This window comes from Eubalaena glacialis, chromosome 9 (genome assembly GCF_028564815.1).
Source record: "Eubalaena glacialis isolate mEubGla1 chromosome 9, mEubGla1.1.hap2.+ XY, whole genome shotgun sequence".
NCBI classification, from domain to species: Eukaryota; Metazoa; Chordata; class Mammalia; order Artiodactyla; family Balaenidae; genus Eubalaena; species Eubalaena glacialis.
The window spans coordinates 51,228,282-51,249,014 of record NC_083724.1 but is presented as its reverse complement, the minus strand read 5'-3'; the positions used below and the strand labels follow the sequence as shown (position 1 = coordinate 51,249,014).

The 20,733-nt window shown below is 40.3% G+C and overlaps 1 protein-coding gene across 4 annotated transcripts in view; it reads left to right on the top strand.

Annotated features, from left to right (window-relative positions):
- The window catches only part of TJP2 (tight junction protein 2), a 134,267-nt gene that overhangs the window by 104,138 nt on the left and 9,396 nt on the right, over positions 1-20,733 (top strand). For all 4 annotated transcript variants that reach the window (XM_061200357.1, XM_061200358.1, XM_061200359.1 and 1 more), the window contains 12 exons: positions 1,561-1,664; positions 2,602-2,755; positions 4,249-4,357; positions 4,470-4,597; positions 6,047-6,113; positions 6,970-7,120; positions 10,672-10,780; positions 12,048-12,258; positions 13,103-13,290; positions 13,926-14,021; positions 14,760-14,839; positions 15,608-15,818. In XM_061200357.1, coding sequence (XP_061056340.1) covers positions 1,561-1,664; positions 2,602-2,755; positions 4,249-4,357; positions 4,470-4,597; positions 6,047-6,113; positions 6,970-7,120; positions 10,672-10,780; positions 12,048-12,258; positions 13,103-13,290; positions 13,926-14,021; positions 14,760-14,839; positions 15,608-15,818 — 1,608 coding nt within the window. The remainder of the gene's footprint in view (positions 1-1,560; positions 1,665-2,601; positions 2,756-4,248; positions 4,358-4,469; positions 4,598-6,046; positions 6,114-6,969; positions 7,121-10,671; positions 10,781-12,047; positions 12,259-13,102; positions 13,291-13,925; positions 14,022-14,759; positions 14,840-15,607; positions 15,819-20,733) is intronic.

Here is a 20,733-nt window from a genome sequence, read left to right as displayed (position 1 = left end):
TAAAACTTGTCTTTAAATCTACTTCTAAGTGGCAGAAAGTTACTTTATTTTGAATTGATAAGATTTTTTTTTTATTGGAGTATAATTGCTTTACAATGTTGTGTTAGTTTCTGCCACACAGCGCCATGAATCAGCCGTATGCATACACACATCCCCTCCCTCTTGGACCTCCCTCCCCCCCAACCCACCATCCCACCCAACTAGGCCATCACAGAGCACCAAGCTGAGCTCCCTCTGCTATACAGCAGGTTCCTACTAGCTATCTGTTTTACACATTGTAGTGTATTTATGTCAAACCTGATCTCCCAATCATCCCACCCTCCCCTTCCCCCACTGTGTCCACACATCCGTTTTCTACGTCTGCCTTTCTATTCCTGCCCTGCAAATAGGTTCATCCGTACCATTTTTCTAGATTCCACAAATATGCGTTAATATACGATACTTATTTTTCTGTTTCTGACTTCACTGAGTCCATAACAATAATAATAAAATTTGAATGTGCCTCTTTTAAAACCTGCTAGGTTTAGGTAGCTTCCTAAAATAACCAAAATTCATCCTTAAAGTGTGTATTTTTACAAGTTTAATAAGTAAAATCAGAATAGTCTGAATAGTATTTAAAATATTTTAAAATATACATACTTAGTAAATACAGTGGTTTTTCTTGAGAGCAATGCAAAGCCCATAAATCCCCGGAGCTATGCCAGTTTTAGTTGAATACTTTATTTGTTGCTTTGCTGGCTTATTTACCCCTTTTCTTCACACAGTGACATTTTTTCAGTGCCAAATCCCACACAATCTAAATTGTTACAGATAGAGGGTTTGCTATTTGTGGTACCTTCCTGTAGGCAACTGTATTGTCAGTAGAACATGCCTGTTAAGATGTACTGAATTGTTTTTTTTTCTCCCCAACATTTTGTTTTGAAAAGTGTTAATTTTGTGGCAGATAACTCAAATAGCCTTCACCTAGTTTTACCAATTGTTAACATTTTGCCACATTTGTTTTCTTTCTCCTTTTTTTCCCTTTCTCCCTCCCCCATCTTCCTCCCCTACCGCATCTCTCTGTCTCTAAATGGTGTTTTGGAACCACTTGAAGGTAAGTTGCAGGCAACATGACCCTTTACCCCTAAATATTTCAGCAGGTATCTCCCAAGGATAAAAACATTGCCCTTCATAACCATAATGCCATTATCACTCTTAAGAAAGTTAGTATTAATATACCTTTTAATATATTATAGTGCAGTTCATTTTGAAGTTGCTCCAAAATAATGTAATCCACCCCTACCCCCCACCTCTACCCCATATTGGATTGAGGATCTAGTGAAGTTTCATGCAGTGCATTTGGTTTTTATGTCTCTTTTAATCTAGAACAGTCCCTCTGCCTGTTTTTCTTTTTTTTTTAATGACATCGACTGTTTTGACAAGTGAAGGCCAGTGGGCTTACAGACTGTCTCACATGCAAAATTAATTTTGCATACATATTTTTAAATCATCCTAAAAGCCAGCCTTAGTTTTCTGAACACGTTGGTGAAATATGTGTTTATTTGTGTGTTTGTCTTCTAGAGTATGGTCTCCGGCTCGGGAGTCAGATCTTCATAAAGGAAATGACCGGAACAGGTCTAGCATCTAAAGATGGCAATCTGCATGAAGGAGACATAATTCTCAAGGTGGGTGGAAAAGGGCAGAGAACAGCTGGGTTCATGCTCAGCTTCCTAGTCTGTATTTCCGCGTTCAAGTGCCAACTCAGTGAAACTTTGTTGAGATAGGAGTCAATAATAAGACAAAGCCAGGAAGAGCAGCAGAGAGATCATTTTTATCAGGAAAACCAGACTTGGAGATTTGTAATAGTGTAGTGTCAGTTTAAAAAAAAATCTTGGGGGTTCCCTGGTGCAGTGGTTAAGAATCCGCCTGCCAATGCAGGGGACACGGGTTCGAGCCCCGGTCTGGGAAGATCCCACATGCCGCAGAGCAACTAAGCCCGTGCGCCACAACTACTGAGCCTGCGCTCTAGAGCCCGCAAGCCACAACTACTGAAGCCTGCGCGCCTAGAGCCCATGCTCCGCAACAAGAGAAGCCACCGCAATGAGAAGCCCGCGCACCGCAACAAAGACCCAGCACAGCCAAAAATAAAATAAATTAAATAAAAATAAATTAAAAATAAATTTTAAAAAATCTCAACAAAGTCTTTCTTCTTCCCTGTTTATTAAAAGTTTAAGCTCCTGTTCTCTAAACGAAGGAAAGATGAGAGGGCAAGTTGGTGGGATATGAATGCTGAATATTTAATAGTTTTTGTAAACCTCTCTAGTCAGGAAACATGTTCCAGTAGTAAACCAAACCATCATCTTGAGCTTGGAAGTTAAATAAATTAGCAGAGTAACTTAAGTACACTACAGCTTTCTCAGGCCTGTGTTTGGGTTCCAGGCATGCAGGGTTATATTTAATTTAAAGGATAATTCATTTTTATTCAGTCAGTCGTCCTAAAGCCCACGTCTGTTTGAGTAACGGAGCAAAGCCTTTAACTTTTTAGAAGAGGAAAATAAGAATTTTCTATTTTGCTGTGGGTAGTTGTATTGCATGGAACATTACTGTTTTTCATAAACACAGATAAATGGAACCGTAACTGAGAACATGTCTTTAACGGATGCTCGAAAACTGATAGAAAAGTCAAGAGGAAAACTCCAGCTCGTGGTGTTGAGGGACAGCAAGCAGACGCTCATCAACATCCCCTCATTAAATGACAGCGACTCAGAAATAGAAGGTAAAGAAAGGGGAGGCTGTGAGCTGAGCTGGAGGAGAGTAAGACTGTTGCTTGTGCATTGTCATCTCTATTTAGTGTAGCCATTCACCGGGAAGTTAAATTTCTAACGGAAGCCTCTCTTTTAAACTTTAATTCCAGGTTTGGTTATTTTTCTTATTAAAGGGTCTGTTGAAATTAGGATTCCAGTGTGAAATTCTGGTGTACTTGTGAATCCCAGTGGACTCTGATTTAGGCCACTGAAAACAAAACTTGTTAGTAAAAAAATGTATGTAGGAGTGGCTCACAGAACTAACCACATACATTTGTAAATTGCTCATTCTTGTGCTTTATCATGTGATTCTTTTTGAAGTGACTATTAATATTGCCAACAAAGAGAAGACAATGTAGAGGATAGTTAAAACTGGTAGACACTATAACAGACTCAATCAGAATGGCTGAATATTGTGGTATTCATTGGTTAGCAATCTGTGTCACCTCTTCTCTTATGAAGCTATAGTCGTTTCTTTATTTTTAATTTGAATATGAATTTTACATAAGATAACATTTATTTATTTGGTCTCTCTTCATTGATTTCCACAGCCAAATCCAACTTCTTGTCCTTCAAAATGGTCTTGTGTCTTCTTAGCCCTTTACTTTTTGGCGGGGTAATTGAAGTATAGTTGACATACAGTACATACGATAACATTTTAACCATGTAAAAATTACCAATAAAAATAAGTAGGCATGCTATTTCCTACTTAACCATCTAGTATTGGCTTTGTGCAGAAAAGTTTAGAAAATATTAAGTTCTCAAGTTTAGAAATGGACTTGTTGATTTTTAAAAGAATTACTTGATAAAACCTTAAAACTTGGTTTAATTTCTATTATATAAAATGTCTAATCAGGTGGTTACTGCTCTGAATACAGGAAAACAAGTAGAGCACAAGAAATAATCCCAGTGTGCTAGGAGCTTACAGGTTATTTCCTTGTTACTCCAAGTGTGCTCTTCAGCCCACTAGCAGCATCGTGTCATCCAGGAGCTTGATGGAATTGCAGAATCTCGGGCCCGGCCCAGAAGAGTTGCATTCTAACAAGATCCCAGGTGATATGTATGCACATTAAAGTTTGAGAAGCACTGGTCTATGTGCACACTCAAAATGAGTGTGTGTGTGTGTGTGTACGTGTGTATACACACTAATATAGATTCACACATACACACACACATATATATTTTCCCATCATTGGATTTTGTCTCTTCAGTGTCAGCTTTGATGGAAAGTATGATGAAAGAGGAACATAAAATTCTGGATTTAGAGCCCTCTTTGTTAATTAATGCCTTTCCTTTCAAACGATCAGATTCTTTTTTTTTTCAACGAAAGACTATCAGACTAATAGCACATTTACTGCCTGCCCTCTCTTCCGTTTCCCCTGTTTCCTTGCCCAGAGAATAGAATAATTTCTGGCACAGGTCTTAAATGTTTTATTAAGAAGTCTTTTCTTATTTTTGAAATCAGATATCTCAGAAGTAGAGTCAAACCGATCATTTTCTCCGGAGGAGAGACAACAGCAGTATTCCGATTATGATTATCATTCCTCGAATGAAAAGCTGAAGGAAAGACCAAAGTAAGATGATGAGTATTTTCCCTTGCACACATCCCTGTGAGTGTACGCACATACGTATTTGCAAATCTGTCACATGATGAGACCATTAACATGACGTGTGCTTAATTTCAAGAGAGGACACGCATAGCAGATGGTCCAGGATGGGCACCACACCCACTCCCTTTAAGTCCACTGGGGATATTGCAGCTGCAGTGAGCACAGAGCCCAGCAAGGAACCCACATACCAAGAGGAAGCCCCAGGTGAGGCTCATTTTAAACAGTCATGTTCAGGTGTCAGTGCTTGGTAATTCCAGAGGGTGTCTGGAAAGAGAGAGAGAAATTATTTTAAATCATTTTTATATATGGAAGAGGCACTCCTATCTCATTTAATATTGAAAAAAATATAAAGAATAACAGCTCTTTCTGTGTGCCAACAGGTTGGTCACCTTTTGTTATATTTCATTAGTCATGGTCCTTTTGTCTCCCATCCCTGATCCCAACCTGAACTGTTTTCTGCTCACAACACTTCTGACACCAACTGTGTGGGTTTTGTCCTCCGCCCAACTACCAGTTCTCAAATTCTCCAGACACCGACCGGGTGTCCTACAGTTCAATTCAGTTCTGACACTGACTACCCAAGTTCATGCAGACCCCGCAGGTTAAGGGCTCAGTCTCACAAGATGCCCCCACTGCAGACGCCAGTCACGAGTCCCGGGTTGCCGCCTTCACTTCCGACCAACCAGCTCTAAACTGGCGGTTCCCATGACCCTCTCCTCAAGTTTGATAATTTGCTAGAATGGCTCACAGAACTCAGGAAAGCACTTTATTTACTATGACTTTTTTTTTTTTTTTTTTTTTACAAATACAAGATACAATTTAGGAACAGCCAAATGGAAGAGATGCATAGGGCAATGTATGGGGAGAGGGTGGAGAGCTTTCCTGCCCTCTCCAGGCACGTCACCCTCCCAACACCTCAATATTTTCACCCACCCTGAAGCATTCTGAATCCCCTTGTTTATGGTGGCTTTGTCGTGTGCATGGCTTCCTCTTCCTGGTGACCAGCCCCATCCTGAGGCTATCCAGGAGTCATCTCTTTAGAACAAAGGATGCTCCCATCACCCAGGAAATTCCAAGGGATGTAGGACCTCTGTGTCAGGAACTGGGCTCAAAGACAGAGCATTAGAGCAAAAGATACTCCTGGCACCCCTTTCACTCCAGAGATTATAGGGACTTTAGGATCTCTGAGGGTGGGGCAGAGACCAAATACATACTTCTAATTATGTCACAGTCACATTTTGTCAAATTTGATTAGTTGAAGTCCTTTTATGTCCCATTTCTGATCTCAACTCCATTCCCTACCCCTGCCCCCAACCCCATAAAATTATCATGATTTAAATGCACAAGTATTTATCCATGGAAAAAAACAGCATTATTACATGGCTTTTAAGTTATTTAAAAAATGCTACCTGCTTGTAAATGTGATTATGCACCTTGCATTTTAAAGGTTCATTTTCTTCTCACTTCTTTTGAGAAATCATTGACACCTACTAATGCCTCAAAATTAAACTTAAGACATTTTTGTTTGACGTGATAACATATTTGTAGCATAGGGTACAGACTTGAATTTTTTGTGGATTTTGTGATCTTTATATTTAGAGACAAGACAAAGCCTGTTAGTCCAGGTTGGTAATGATGTTTTTTAATCCACAGCTCCTCCACCAAAACCAACCCCAAGAACTGTTCTTCGTCCGAGTCCTGAAGATTTAGCAATATATGGGTATGTATTTCAGTCTTTCTTGCTTTCCCCCTTTCTTCCTCCACATAGCTCTGTCTCCTTAATGGAAATTTGGAAGAATGGTTTTCTTAAACTATAGATGGTGATTTTGCATATAATCAGCTGCCCTTTAACCAACCCCTATTGCTACTTTTTGTGAGAAAGAGAAATCATTTGTAGGACGAGTAAAATGTGGAAGTGAGTGAATGTTAACTTCGTCTGCTTGTCTGCTTACCTGGCTAGTTTTCCAGATGTTATTCTGAATACTTGAGTTTGCTAGATTAAGAACGCCCAGATGGATGAAGTATTGCTTAAGTATGGTGCCTCTGTAGGGGCTATAGTGACAGGTGATCCTGGTGTGTGGAGGGAGGGGAGAAGTGATACAGTACTCTGCACTTGACAGTGAGAACCCCTGCTTCCGTGGTGTTCAGGAGCAGTGGCCTCTGGTTTAGGATCCTGCTTCCCTGGACCCAGGCTGTGTCTCCATTTGACAGGATCCCTATGGGGTCAGCAGGCTTTCCTTTGAAAGAATCCTGAAGTAGGACTCAGATGGCCTTGATTTTTGCTCTAATCCTGCCCATTATTTGCTTTTAATCTTGAATGAGTTTACTTAAACATTCTCTGTTTCTGTTCTTCACTGGTAAAGTGGCCTACTGATATTCATCTCACAGCCCCAAGGAAGATAAAATTATAGATTATATGAGAAAAATGAGAGAGAGCTTTTAAAAGGGTAAATCACTCTATAGATAGAATAAATTAAATTGCTCACTGCTAATGTTGGTTTCCCTTTACCCTGCCCCCCCCCACAAAAAAAAAAAAAATCTCCCATCTTTCTTTCCTGAAACGGAACCCATTGCAGCCCCAGTACCAAAATGGTGAGGTTCAAGAAGGGAGATAGCGTGGGCCTCCGGTTGGCCGGTGGCAATGATGTCGGGATATTTGTGGCCGGCATTCAAGAGGGTACCTCAGCGGAGCAAGAAGGTCTTCAAGAAGGGGACCAGATTCTGAAGGTAGGAAATCCCAGCCCTGTTTCTAAATGTTAGTGGGAAAGAGTGGGGTTTTCTGGAGGGTCTTACGTAAGGGACAGGAAAGTGGTCCAGCTTGTGAAAATAGACCGACTGCAGGTTTGTTGCTGCCAAGCATCAGGTCTGTTTCCTTCGAATGGGTCCTGTCTCCTCAGTCCTGGCACCCAAAACTCATCCCTATGTCTGTGGGACTTTATAGTGTTCAAGACCCTCACAAAGATTTTTATTAGTTTGATTAACAAAAAAATTGAGACTTCAGCTAAAGGCCTAGGTGGAAGAGCTTTCAAAAGATCTTGCTAATGGTTGGTTTTTAGTTGTTTCCCCTGCTTGGTTGTCACTCTTCAGGCCGTGTGCTGTAACTGAACAAAGGTGGGTATTGGCATCAGATCATCTGATTTGAATCCTGTCCCAGCTTCATATTAGTCTGTGGCCTTGGCTTCGCCTCTGAGACTCGGGTTTCTGTATCCGTTCAATGGGGATAAGCATACCTGCCTCGCAGGCACCCTGGAAACATTAGAACAGATGATACTCGCAAGGCGCCCAGCAGAGTTCTCGGCACAGAGTAGGAAGGTCAGTGTCTGTTCTTTATCCTGTTGGAAACTAACGAGTTGCTGCCACTCAGTGTGTTACTTACATCTAAAATTGTCCAGGAAGGAGAATCCCTGGTTAATCAAATATTGGTACTTTTCAATTTACTATATATATGTTTGTATAATCTATTGGTTTAAAAAAATGATAACCAACTCATCTCTGACATTTTATCATGTATTTTCCACTGACTTCAGAATTAACTTCAAGAACACTGAGTACCTTGTGACTATAAAAACACAGAATGCTGGGGAATTGTCTACACCAGAATTTCTGCTTCTGTAAACTTGCATTTCTTATGCATACTAGGGGGTCTGGTAAGAGCATCTAGCCTCAAAGGAGAGTGGAGAAAAGCAGAATTCCCAAAGGAAGCAGGCAGAGCACAAAAAGAGGTGGTCGTTTTCCTTCTTGGCCCTTGGCCTCATGGTGGTAGTTCAGATTTCATTTCTGGAGCCGATGAAGAGCAAACCTTGACCATGAGCTTTGCTGAAGCTTTCCAGTGACATTCTAGACCCTCTTTGGCTCTGGACAGGATCCTAGAAGACTAAGTGTACCTGAATGAACCTCAGGGTACCACATGATCCTAGGAAATACTACTTACCAAGTGCTACCGATAAGAACCCCATTTGAGTGCCAGCTCATACCAATTTACTCGTGGGCTGATGCCAAAGAAGAAAAAGCGTGTTTCCTAACTGATGTGGGACCGTAGGAAGTCAGGTAGGAATTTGGAAGCTTTTGCTCATGAAGGTTCAAGGATGACATATTTTTGTACCCTGGGGGGAAAAGGATTTTCAGAATTTTCATGAAAAAAAATAGTAAATTCACTTAGGGGCTTGACAGGCCTCTCTAAGTCGTTAAAGATGAGGAGAGTCACTTCCATGTGTAAAAGTTGTGATACACAATGTTTTCTACTTGAGAAAGTGACTTGTTTCCTGTTATCACCTTGGTGACAAGGAAGAAACTGGGGGAACCAGCTTCTTTTGCAGTAGTCTCATCTGGAGGTCAGGCAGTAGATGGTCCTTATTCTTGGGTGTGTGGAAATTTTCTGTTGACTACAAAATGAGCCCTCAATTCTTCAAAGGGATGAAAAAGATTGAGCTCACCTACTGGGGCAGAGAAGTTGCGACACAGCCTTAGCGTAGCTGACACAGAATCCTCTTCAGGCTCACAGCAGACACAGCTAGACCGTGTAGACTACTAAATAGATAATGAAAGAAGATATTTATTGGGGAGGGCTGTACCACCTAACCAAAGTGCTGTCCTGACCTTTTTTCCTTTAATTTGTTTCAGCACTCCTTTTCATGGTCAAATTGAATATATCAGGGTACAATGTACATACACTAAGCACTTCACTCTGCTGTGGGTTTTTTAAGTGCAGCTCTTCCTTTTGTAAAGGTGACAGCTTGACATGTGGAACGAAAAAGTGAGCGTGCTGTGGCGAAATGTGTGCCTTGTAAATAACAGAAGTACACATGCTTTAGTGCTTGGCTTACCTATCTCTTTGCTTATTTTTTTACCTGGTATGATTGTCATTTCTCTTTCAGAAACTATTAGAGGAAGGGAAAGAGAAAAAAAAGCTAAGTTTGGTTATTAACCATGTGGATTTTAGCTACCATGTGTTGCTTTAATTTTGACCATTATAGTTTTTGGCTTGACAGAAGGTCAGTCTCTGAATAGAGATGGACAGAGGGACCTCCAAGGTCTTCCCCCATGCCCTGTGGCCCTATCTTACTTAAGTAAACAAATACAAGCATGTACAGTGCATATAAAAACATACACGTGGCCACATATAGACACAGATGTAGATCTGCAGATGGTGCGCAAGAAAGGATTAATTACCAAAGCGTGAATATCCCTAATTCAAGGACAGAGAGATGGAAATGAGCTGTCTTAAATGCTATAAATATTGTTTCAATGGAAAAGTTAACGTGATTGGTTTAGTAAATCACTCTATTTTAAAAGCACCAAGTAAATTTTAATCTCATGCCTATTTTCACTTAATGGTAAATTCCAACCTTAATTAAATTAGACTCAATTAATGATTTTTTTTCAGTAGTAAGGCATTACTCTTTGATTAAAGGATTCTACAAGTCCTCAGTGACTGAAGAAAGTATTTCAGAGGAATTCTATATCTTCACTTCTGTAATACATTATTAAAATGTTAGGTACTTTAAAATCATTTTTACATTTTACTTATGTGTAATTATTCTGTTTTAAAGTGGTTTTCAAGGTACAGGACAAAGATGTCAAAATGTCTTTTTCTTTGTACCACTTTTCAATTTTACTTGCTTTCTAACTTGTCTTCTGAGAGCTATTTACAGTGTACCCTACTCAGTGGGGAATAAATGTGAGCTTCTTGCCCATTATGTATCAGAAGCTTAAACCTAAAAGCCTATAGATTAGGCTAATGGTCTGCCACATAAGACTAATGTTCTTCAATTTCAGGTGCTAGAAGCTGTAAGAGAAAGGTGGATTTGGTCAGAATCCTTATTTGCAGGCTTTTATTTGAATCAATTTGAAAAGTATTAATGCCTTAAGCTGGGCCAGCATGCTCATTTACCATAGACCCCACCACTCCTTATTGCATTACAGTTATTGGATTTGTAATTGTACATTACCTTCCTGACCACCTCTACAGGAGATTCAAAGAAGAGAGGGAAGCGGACACAACTACAAGAAATTCTAACCTGATCCAGTGTTGAGTCCTTGGTGGAATGGCGTAGTCCTAAGGGGTGGGCAGTGTGGGGAGGCAGGAGGGTATGGTGGTGCCCACAGCCCAGACCGGGTGCTAGGAGTCCCTGAGTAGGGCACTAAGGACTTCTTTACATCTGAGGTTTGCTCTGGGCAGGCCCTGATGAAAACAAACAGATCAAAAGCAGGTGGCACCTTCTTGAAAACAACTTCTTATTTCTTCTTGTTTTGTTTTTTCTGTTTGCCCCTCCTATCAGGTGAACACACAGGATTTCAGAGGGCTCGTTCGGGAGGATGCCGTTCTCTACCTGTTAGAAATCCCCAAAGGTGAAATGGTGACCATTTTAGCCCAGAGCCGAGCTGATGGTGAGCAAGTTTGGTTATGAGTTTCGTGGACGGTAGGAAAGGGAGGTAGCTTGGGAGCACAATAGGAAAATCTGGGTATTAAAAAATCGAAGTGGATCCTGACACCTGATCTCTAGGTCATAGGTATGTGGAAAGAATTCGGGTACCATTTAACTTTCTATACACATCTGTGCACCTACTGAAAGAATTTCACTAGTTGTGTGATTTTGGAGCAAAACTGCTTTTCTGGACAGAGATCCATCCTTAATTACTGCCTGAAGTTATTATTGAGTATTTCCATGACAGATGGAAAGGGCCACACCTGCTGGTCAGCTCTCATATTAACCCGTATCAGTCTGACAAGTTGCTTCACCTTTCAAGCTTTATTGTTCTCATCTGTAAAATGGGGGTTAATAGAATCTTCTTGTCTGCTTCAACTAGTACAGTTGATTGACAACTGTATTAGGGTTCTCCAGAGAAATGGAACCAATAGGATGTGTATGTGTGTGTGTGTGTGTGTGTGTATATCTTTCTATACATAGAAAGAGAGAGACAGAGACAGAGAGAGAGACAGGCAGACAGAGAAAGGGAGAAAGTGAGCTATTTATTGATATTGTGAGGAATTGGCTCACATGATTATGGAGCCTGGCAAGTTCCAAGATCTTCAGGGTGAGTGGGTGAGCTGGAGACCCGAAGAGAGCCAATGGTTTAGTTCCAGTCTAAGTCCAAAGGCCTGAGAACCAGGAGAACCAATGGTGTAGTTGCTGTCCAAAGGCAGACTGGCTCAAGATCCATGAAGAGCCAGTGTATCTGTTTGAGTCTGAAGGCAGGAGAAAAGCTGATGTCCCACTTTGAAAGCAAGAAGAGTTCATTTTTCTCTTACTCGGGGGACGGTTTACCTTTTTGTTCTGTTCCAGCCTTCAATGGACTGGCTGAAGCCCACCCAAATCAGGGAGGGCAATTGGCTTTACTCAGTCTGCCCGAGTTAAATGTTAACCTCATCCAGAAACACCCTCATAGATACACGTAGAATAATATTTGACCAAATATCTGGGCACCCCATGGCCCAGTCAAGTCGATGCATAAAATTAACCATCACAGCAACTCGTGAACTTAGTTACTTGTCCTTCTTCCTGTTTGAACTATGGTTCCCGTGGGGCCTGTGTGCTGAGTTCACTAAATGCAAAGAAAGTAAAGAGGGTGATCAGAGTTCAGAGAGCTGATAACCCTTCCAGAAAAGACCTCTGGCCAAGCTGAGTACCACATGCAATGATGCTTTTTCTTTCAGTGTATAGAGACATACTGGCTTGTGGCAGAGGGGATTCGTTTTTTATAAGAAGCCACTTTGAATGTGAGAAAGAAACTCCACAGAGCCTGGCCTTCACCAGAGGGGAGGTCTTCCGTGTGGTAGATACGCTGTACGATGGGAAACTGGGCCACTGGCTGGCCGTGAGGATCGGAAATGAATTGGAGAAAGGCTTAATCCCCAACAAAAGCAGGTATCTGAGACTGCACACTCCCACGCAACCCCTTTAAGCCTTCCCCCCACAAGTAAACAACACCTCCCCCCCCAAAGAAAGCCCCATATGACTTCATCGTTTGTCATCACGACCTCTCCCATCATCCATTTCTTGTGTATGAGGAGACCTTGGAGATATTGCAGGTTTGGTTCCAGACCGCCGCAATGAAACGAATATCACAGTGAAGCAAGTCACACAAATTTTTTGGTTTACCAGTGCATACAGAAGTTATGTTTATATTTTACTGCAGTCTTTTAAGTGTGCAATAGCATTATGTCTAAAAAAAAAATGTACATACCCTAATTAAAAATTCTTTATTGCCAAAAAATGCTAACCATCATCTGAACCTTCAGTTAGTCATAGTGTTTTTGCTGGTGGAGGGTTTGAAATTTTGAGAGAATTCCCAAACTATGACACAGAGGCACAAAGCGAGCAAATGCTGTTGGGAAAATGGTACCGATAGCCTTGCTCGATGCAGAGTTGCCACAAATCTTTAATTTGTAAAAAAACACAATATCTGCAAAGCACAATAAAGCGAAGTACAGTAAGACAGGGTGTGTCTGTATATCAGCCTAAACAGAACAAGCCACGTCATCATGTTTATTACTGAGCTATTTCTGCTGGATTTTATGTGCACCTAGCCTTTCTCTGCCTCCATCCAGAAGAGAAAGGCCCTGTGTTTCTCACCCCGTGAAACTTGCTCATTGTCAAGCTGCACCTCTAAGTCCATGAGTGACATTGACTGGATTTGATTAGTGACCCACACACACATTTGCGCATTTCCTGGCTTTAGAGCTTTACTTCCCCTGGTTTCTTCTCTCAGAGCAGAACAAATGGCCAGCGTTCAGACTGCGCAGAGAGACAGCACTGGGGACAGGGCAGACTTCTGGAGGATGCGCGGCCAGAGATCGGGCCTGAAGAAGAACCTACGGAAGAGCCGGGAAGACCTGACGGCCGCTGTGTCGGTCAGCACCAAGTTCCCGGCTTACGAGAGGGTTTTGCTTCGAGAAGGTGTGGAAGCCAAGTGGGCCAGAAAATAATCCGACTGGGCTCAGAGCCTGTTTTTCTTTGTTTTTTAACTTTAATGGTCACATTCCAACTTATCTGTATCATTTAGACCAAGCCAGCTTACAGAGTTGGAATCATGTTTAAACATGAAATAAGACTTACCAAAAAGTGAGCTGTGCAAACTCGTAGTTCTACAATCTCAGTTATTTTTTTTTAATACTACCATTCAGAAGTTTTTATATATTCTGTAGAGCAAAGCTTATCTTTAGTAATAGTGGGAGGAGTGAACTATAATAAAAGAGGGAGCTCTTTTATTTTTCAGAAAAGAGCTAGTCTGAATTGGAGGTGGGAGAACACACAGTTTCTTTCATTTAGTTGTGTTATCAATATATAAAATACTTTTGCTTCTTATCTTAAGAGCTAAGGACATGTAGGTGTCTTCATGGCTTTTTTTTTTAATTGAAGTATAGTTGCTGTACAATATTATATGTTACAAGTGTACAATATAGTGATTCACAATTTTTAAAGGTTATACTTCATTTGTAGTTATTATAAGATATTGGCTATATTACCCACGTTGTACAATATATCCTTTAGCTTATTTTATACCTAATTTCATGGCTTTTCTCTCATTTCAGCTGGTTTCAAGAGACCTGTGGTCTTATTTGGCCCCATAGCAGATATAGCCCTGGAGACGTTGGCAAATGAGTTGCCTGACCTGTTCCAAACTGCTAGTAAGTCTGTCAGTGATATTTTTTTTCTCCACCAATTTTTATTTTGAAAGATATCTAACATAGAGAAAAAATAATTAACACCCACATACCCTTCACTGTCAACAGGTAACGTTTTGCCATCTACACTCTTTCCCCCATAGACAGACACATGCACACACACAGGTGCACACACAAATTTTTATAATTTCTGCTGCACTGTTTGAAAGTTTAAGTTGCAGGCATTATAACACTTCCTACCTCTGTGAATCTCCTAATTCTCCTCTTATACAACCACAGTACCATTATCACAGCCAAGAAATTTAACATTGATACAATAATTTTATTTAGTATATAGTCCTTTATTCAAATTTTCTTCAGTTATCCCAATTATGTCTTTCATAGCTTGTTGGCACTGTTTTTTTTTTTAATTCAGAATGCAACCAAGGAGCATGCAGTACATTTGATTTTTATGTCTTTCTGGTCTCCTGCTTTTTCTAAATTAGTTTGTAACGTGATATTTTGAACAGTCCAAGCCATTTGTCTCATAGGATGTTCCCTGTTGGCCTGCCCTGTTTCCCCTGGTTAGATTTTGGTTAAACAGGTAGTGTGGGTCCTTCCCATTGCCTCTCATTAGGAGACAGCGAATGTCAGCTGTCCCGTCCTTGCTGATGCTAGGTTGGTGTACTTGGTTGTCACTGGTTTCTAAAATTTTATTCAGTCCCTCCCCACCTTTTTTTTTTTTTTTTTTTGCTTTTGCAGAAACGGAACCAAGAGACGCGGGATCTGAGAAATCCACCGGGGTGGTGCGGTTAAATACCGTGAGGCAAATTATTGAACAGGTGAGGAAATTCACCGGAAGGCCATGCTGTCAGAAAGAATTGGGTCATGGATTGCTGCAGTCTTTTCAAGAATAGAATCTATATATATATATATATATATATATATATATTTTTTTTTTTTTTTTTTTGGCTGCATTGGGTCTTTGTTGCTGCACGCAGGCTTTTCTCTGGTTGCGGCAAGCGGGGGCTACTCTTCGTTGCGGTGCGCGGGCTTCTCATTGCGGTGGCTTCTCTTGTTGCGGAGCACGGGCTCTAGGCACGCGGGCTCAGTAGTTGTGGCCCACGGGCTCTAGAGCGCAGGCTCAGCAGCTGTGGCTCGCGGGCTTAGTTGCTCTGCGGCATGTGGGATCTTCCCGGACCAGGGATCGAACCCGTGTCCCCTGCACTGGCAGGCGGATTCTTAACCACTGCGCCACCAGGGAAGCCCAGAATCTATATTTTTAATAATTATTAACTGTTAATGATAAAAGCTGAATATAAACACAAGCTGTTTCAGTGCGTGGAAACCAGCTGACGTTCTGTGGCACTGATATGTTGGTTCTCTCTGAGTTCTAAGCATTATACCAAATAACCTGTTAATTCATTTTCTCAGAAGTTCTCATAGATTGGTAATATTAAAGTGGAGGGAAGCATTTTCTGCTTTTTGATTTAAATTGGTACATTTTATCTGATGCAGCCTTTACTTATCAATACAAACTCTTTGATGCTATGTGGCTTTACATATCCATTCACATACCCATTTATGTAACTTTTTCCCATTTCTAACAGGAAAAGCATGCGCTCCTGGATGTGACTCCTAAAGCCGTGGACCTGTTGAATTATACTCAGTGGTTCCCGATTGTGATTTTTTTCAACCCAGACTCTAGACAAGGTGTCAAAACCATGAGACAGAGGTTGAATCCATCATCCAACAAAAGTTCTCGGAAGCTATTCGACCAAGCCAACAAGCTTAAAAAAACTTGTGCACATCTTTTCACAGGTAAGTGAAATGCAGAATGTAGTCTCTTTGCTCAAAAGTGAGAAATAGAGAATTGTAGAATGGAAGGAATAGGAAAATAATCAGAATGGAGAATAGTAATCTGAAATTCTATTCGTGACTCCTTGAAAAGTCGCTAATCCTATAAAGTGAGTATACTAGACTCATGGCATTTGTACATTTAGCTTTGTAATTTTGACTGTTTGAAAATGATCATAAAGATCCATAATACACAATACCTGGTCATTTTGATGAGGCTCAAAGTTTGGGGTGGGACTACAAAGCTAGTGATTAAGCCTGGTGTAGCACCAAGTACCCATATCTGCTATGGATTGTGTCATTGTTCTCTGCTTACCATCCATGCATGCGCTGACTTACAAGGTGATCAGAACGTGGTTTCATTATTTTAAAATGTCCTTGAAATAGAAACTTGAACACTCTGGATATTAGGTGATATTAAGGATTTATTACTCCTATTTTAAGGTGAAAATGATATTGTGATTATGGGTTTTTTTAAGAGTTCTTATTTTCTGGCATATATGCTAAATAAAATATTTATGGATGACCTAATATCATGTCTGGGATTTGCTTAAATAATCTTAAGTGGGACTATAGGCCAGACTGGCCAAGAGTTGATAGTTGTTGGGTGATGTGTACATGGGAGTTTGTTAAACTGTTCTCTCCACTTTTGTGTATGTCTACAATTTTCCAGAATTTTTAAAAATATTTATTTATTTGGTTGCACTGGGTCTTAGTTGCGGCTCATGGGCTCCTTAGTTGCAGCTCCAAGCCTCCTTAGTTGCGGCACATGGGCTCTTTGGTTGCAGCAGGTGGGCTCCTTAGTTGTGGCCCATGGGCTCCTTAGTTGTGGCATGCATGTGGGATCTAGTTCCCTGACCAGGGATCAAAACCGGGCCCCCTGCATTGGCAGTGCGGAGTCTTATCCACTGTGCCACCAGGGAAGTCCCATAGAATATTTTTTAAAGTTCCTGAAATGAAGACCTACTGCCTACTGCTACTGTTATTCATGAAAGTAAAATGATTTAAGAATGTGACCTGTTTTAGTAACTGAATATATGCACTATCTATGAAAATGACTAGTTCTGTGAATGTGGTATAATTAAGGGTCTAACAGGGTAGCATGAAGTTTTTGGTCATGCAGTTTTGTGGGAGCAACGTGAGGAGACTGTGTGGATGTAATTAATATCCTTAGGATAATGATAGCTCTTTTGAGTTCAGTGCCAGTCATCACCAACCTGTGTCATTTTTAGCTTATCTGACACCGGGAAGGGAAGGGGAGGGGGTGAATGAATGATGAATGTCCACATTAGACCCTATTTTACTCTTACTGGCTTTTCTTGTTAAAGAGTGAGATGCACTACTTACCACTATGGTGAAGTGCTCTAACTGAGAGGTAGGTAATCTAGCCAAATGCAAAGAAGGGAATGGTGTGTCATAAACGGGGTTTTTGTGAATGTAGCGTCTTAAGAGCTTGTGCTTTTGGTATGTTCGTATATAATCTTTCCTCTGTTGTTTTTACTAGTACTACTATAATTATTATTATCATCATTACTATTTTTATTATAGCAATGGCTAACAGTGATACAGACTTTCATGTGCACTGTCTTATTAGGCCATAGGAAAGGCCAGGTGATTTCCACAAGGTCACACATCCGTGTATGGCTAAGCCCAGACTAACACTGTGGTGTCTCTGACTGTGGGTCCAATATTCTATATACTTTACAGCACAGACGTATTATCCTAATGTTGAAAGGGGTCATATAGTGCTGTTCCTCCATTTAACAGATAATTTGCCCATTGAACTGAGGTCCATATGATTGCGATTAAGCTAATCAGGAAGTTGAAGTTTTCGGGATAACTAAAGTTGGAGGCTGTGACACTGTGAGTGTCCAATTTCATCTAGAACTTTGAGGTGATCCACTCTCAGCATAGGTTGGCAGGCTTCAGTATGGAATTATTTGGTCATCAAGATGGATGGAGCAGGGTGCCAGGTAACTTATCAAAAGGCCCCAGTTGTCTATGAGATGGCCTTTCGCAGCAATCTTCCAGACTTCTAAGTTTAACTCTTGAGAGCTGTGTGAATGGCCCCACTGAGCACTTTCTATGCCTCGTGTCTCACTCAGCCTGGCCAGGCTGTGATTTGATTGTGTGCACCATGGCCAAAATCCAAGGTTTTTTTTATTATTTTAAATTTATGTCATTTTAATGAATTAATAATTGGGAAAAATAGAGCTACTATGATGAACAGTAATTCAAAATCAAGGCTTATGTTGCAGGTGGTCTCACCAGGCTCAATATCCTTCTTTTTTCCTTGTTGCACAGTAACAAGAAAATCTTGTTTCCCGCAGGTGATTATTTAATTATGACGGTATGAAAATGGCTCTCCTTGAAGTTACTGTGTAGTAAACGTGATTGAGTAGAAGAACTGAAGATTTGTAAACTGTTAGTGTGTTGGTAAATTGTTAGTATTTCAGATATAGGACAAATCAGGGCTTAGTATGATAATAATAGTGGTTACAGGAAAAGCTAACATTGCTAGTGCTTGTTGATTTACCTTTTTTGTACTGATATACTTATTGTTCTGTCTTGGTCATTTTTGAAAGGTATAATTTATTTTATAAATTATTTGGTCTTTTGTTTTTTTACATATGTCCATTACTATTTTTACAATATAATAAATGCCTTTTACCTAAAAAATAAAAACTAAAAAAATTAAAATAAAATGGCTCTTCTTGCAAACTCAAGATACTTCTTAGTTAAGTGGAGATGACCAGGGAAACTTCATTCTGAGATTTGCCCAAAAGCAAATTAACTTATCAATGTAAATTAAACTATTAGGCTGCCCAACCCTCCCCCCTCATTTAAAAAATTTTCTTGTAGAATACATTTGCATGCACATGTTGCAAAAATTATTTTTTAAAACCTGAAGTTTAAGTTACATGCTTTCTTGGAATTCCTGAAGCACTCAGTTCATGGTTTAAGTACCACGGAAATGGAATTGTGGACTTAGAGACCCACACAGGGCCACCCTTTGTATGAAATTGTGGGATTTTTAAAGTACCAAAGGGTAGCACTTTTATCAGTTTTCTCAGATTTCATTAATGTGAAATTTGTATAATTCAGTCCTGAGACTTTGGAAATGCTAAATAAATGCTATTTATTAGTGATACTATTTTACACTTTTTAAAAATCTTTAAACGTTACATATTGTAAAAAGAAATTTTCTATGCCATAATATAGTGTTTGAGAAAGCCTAGGGAGAGGAGTGAATCGTGTACTAGTCAAAAGTACCCAAACCTCAGGAGGCAGTTCTTGGTTTCCCAAGGACATGTAGGAACTCTGAGGGCCACAGGAAGCAGACGGAAGTTGCCATACTCCCTGGCCGGGCACTTCAGCTGATGCTTGTCCATTTAGAGAGGGTCCCTGCCATATGAACAGCTTTACTGAAATTTAATTTATATACCCTATAATTCACCCACTTAAACTGTACAATTTAGTCGTTTTTGGTATATTCAGAGATGTATAGCCCTCAGCACCATCAATTTTAGAACTTTTCCATCACCCAGAAGAGAAACTTCATACCCATTGCAGTCACTCCCGATTTCTCCCCACCCCTCCAGCCTCACGTGTCACCTTTTGCTGTTGCTCTCCGTGCTCCCCAACCTCCTTGGGTGGAGAAGGAGAAGGAGCACCGAGCGCATTCGTGCGGGGGCTGGGAAGGGATGCCCATAGAATCCCAGGACTCCCAGCCGAGATGGAGGCTGAGTGAAGCTCCTTTCAGTATTTCACTTTCTGGCGTTCTATCCAAGGGAACATGGGTCTAGTCCAGAGGTTGGGAACAACAGGAATTAACCAGTATTGCTTGTAGTCAAAGAATCTGAAAAAGTTAAGGAGCAGAAGCCAACAGTAAACCAAAGGAACTTGATCCCAAGTGAAGGGAAGCATCATAGCTGTGCACCCACCTGTTAAAGAGAGGTCACGTGCATGAGTTGGATGTTCCCAACTTAGTTGGAAATTACCTTTTTATGGGGCTTAGGAAATTAGTTACTGTAAAGCTCTTTTTTTTTTTCATATACTTGACTCAATGTGGGTTCAATAAGAGGTTTCTGACTTTTTTCATTTTATCAGGGGGCATGAACATATTTTCTGCGTTTCACAAATGCCCCTTTTAACTTTAGGTTTTCCTCATGATAAATACAAACTGTACTCATCTCAGACAACTCCAACATAAAGCTTTAAAAGGCAGCTGAATGTTCTGTATACACTGAGTGCAAGTCACTCATTTTGTCTATAGGGTGCCCGATCTCACTTCTGTTACCAAGAAGACAATAATCTTTTTAAAATACCATGATAAGGATACTAAAGTCCAAGGAATCAAGATTAATTTTCCTTGAGTTGTCCAAGGTATCAGTTTATTCTAATGCTGTAAATAATTAATAACCAAGGAAACTGTAAGCTCATTCAGGATTTTCCAAGGTCAGTGTTAGGACTCTTTAAATGAAAGAATGCTACACGTTACTAGGAAGAAAACCTGAAGCATAATTGCTTACGAAATTTGCTTACTGGTTCTTTTTGGCTCTTTACAAAGAATTATGCAGACTTCAGGATAGGTGGGACAGGCTGCCGAACAACTTTTATCAACAAGTTCCAATTTTCTTTTGGGGGCCACATAATGCAGTACCCCTTAATAACAGGCCATGGTGATATAGTTTTTAAAAATCCTAATTTACCTTCAGTTTGTTCATTTTAGGCCCAATTTTGATTATCTGGTTTATCCCCATTAGGTCCCTAAATACATATTGCTGAAGAACGATCACATGTGTTTTACTTGGTTGGTATTTTATACCGGTGCTCTAAATTCATGTTTGTCATGCCGTGGCTAAGACCATAGACTCTA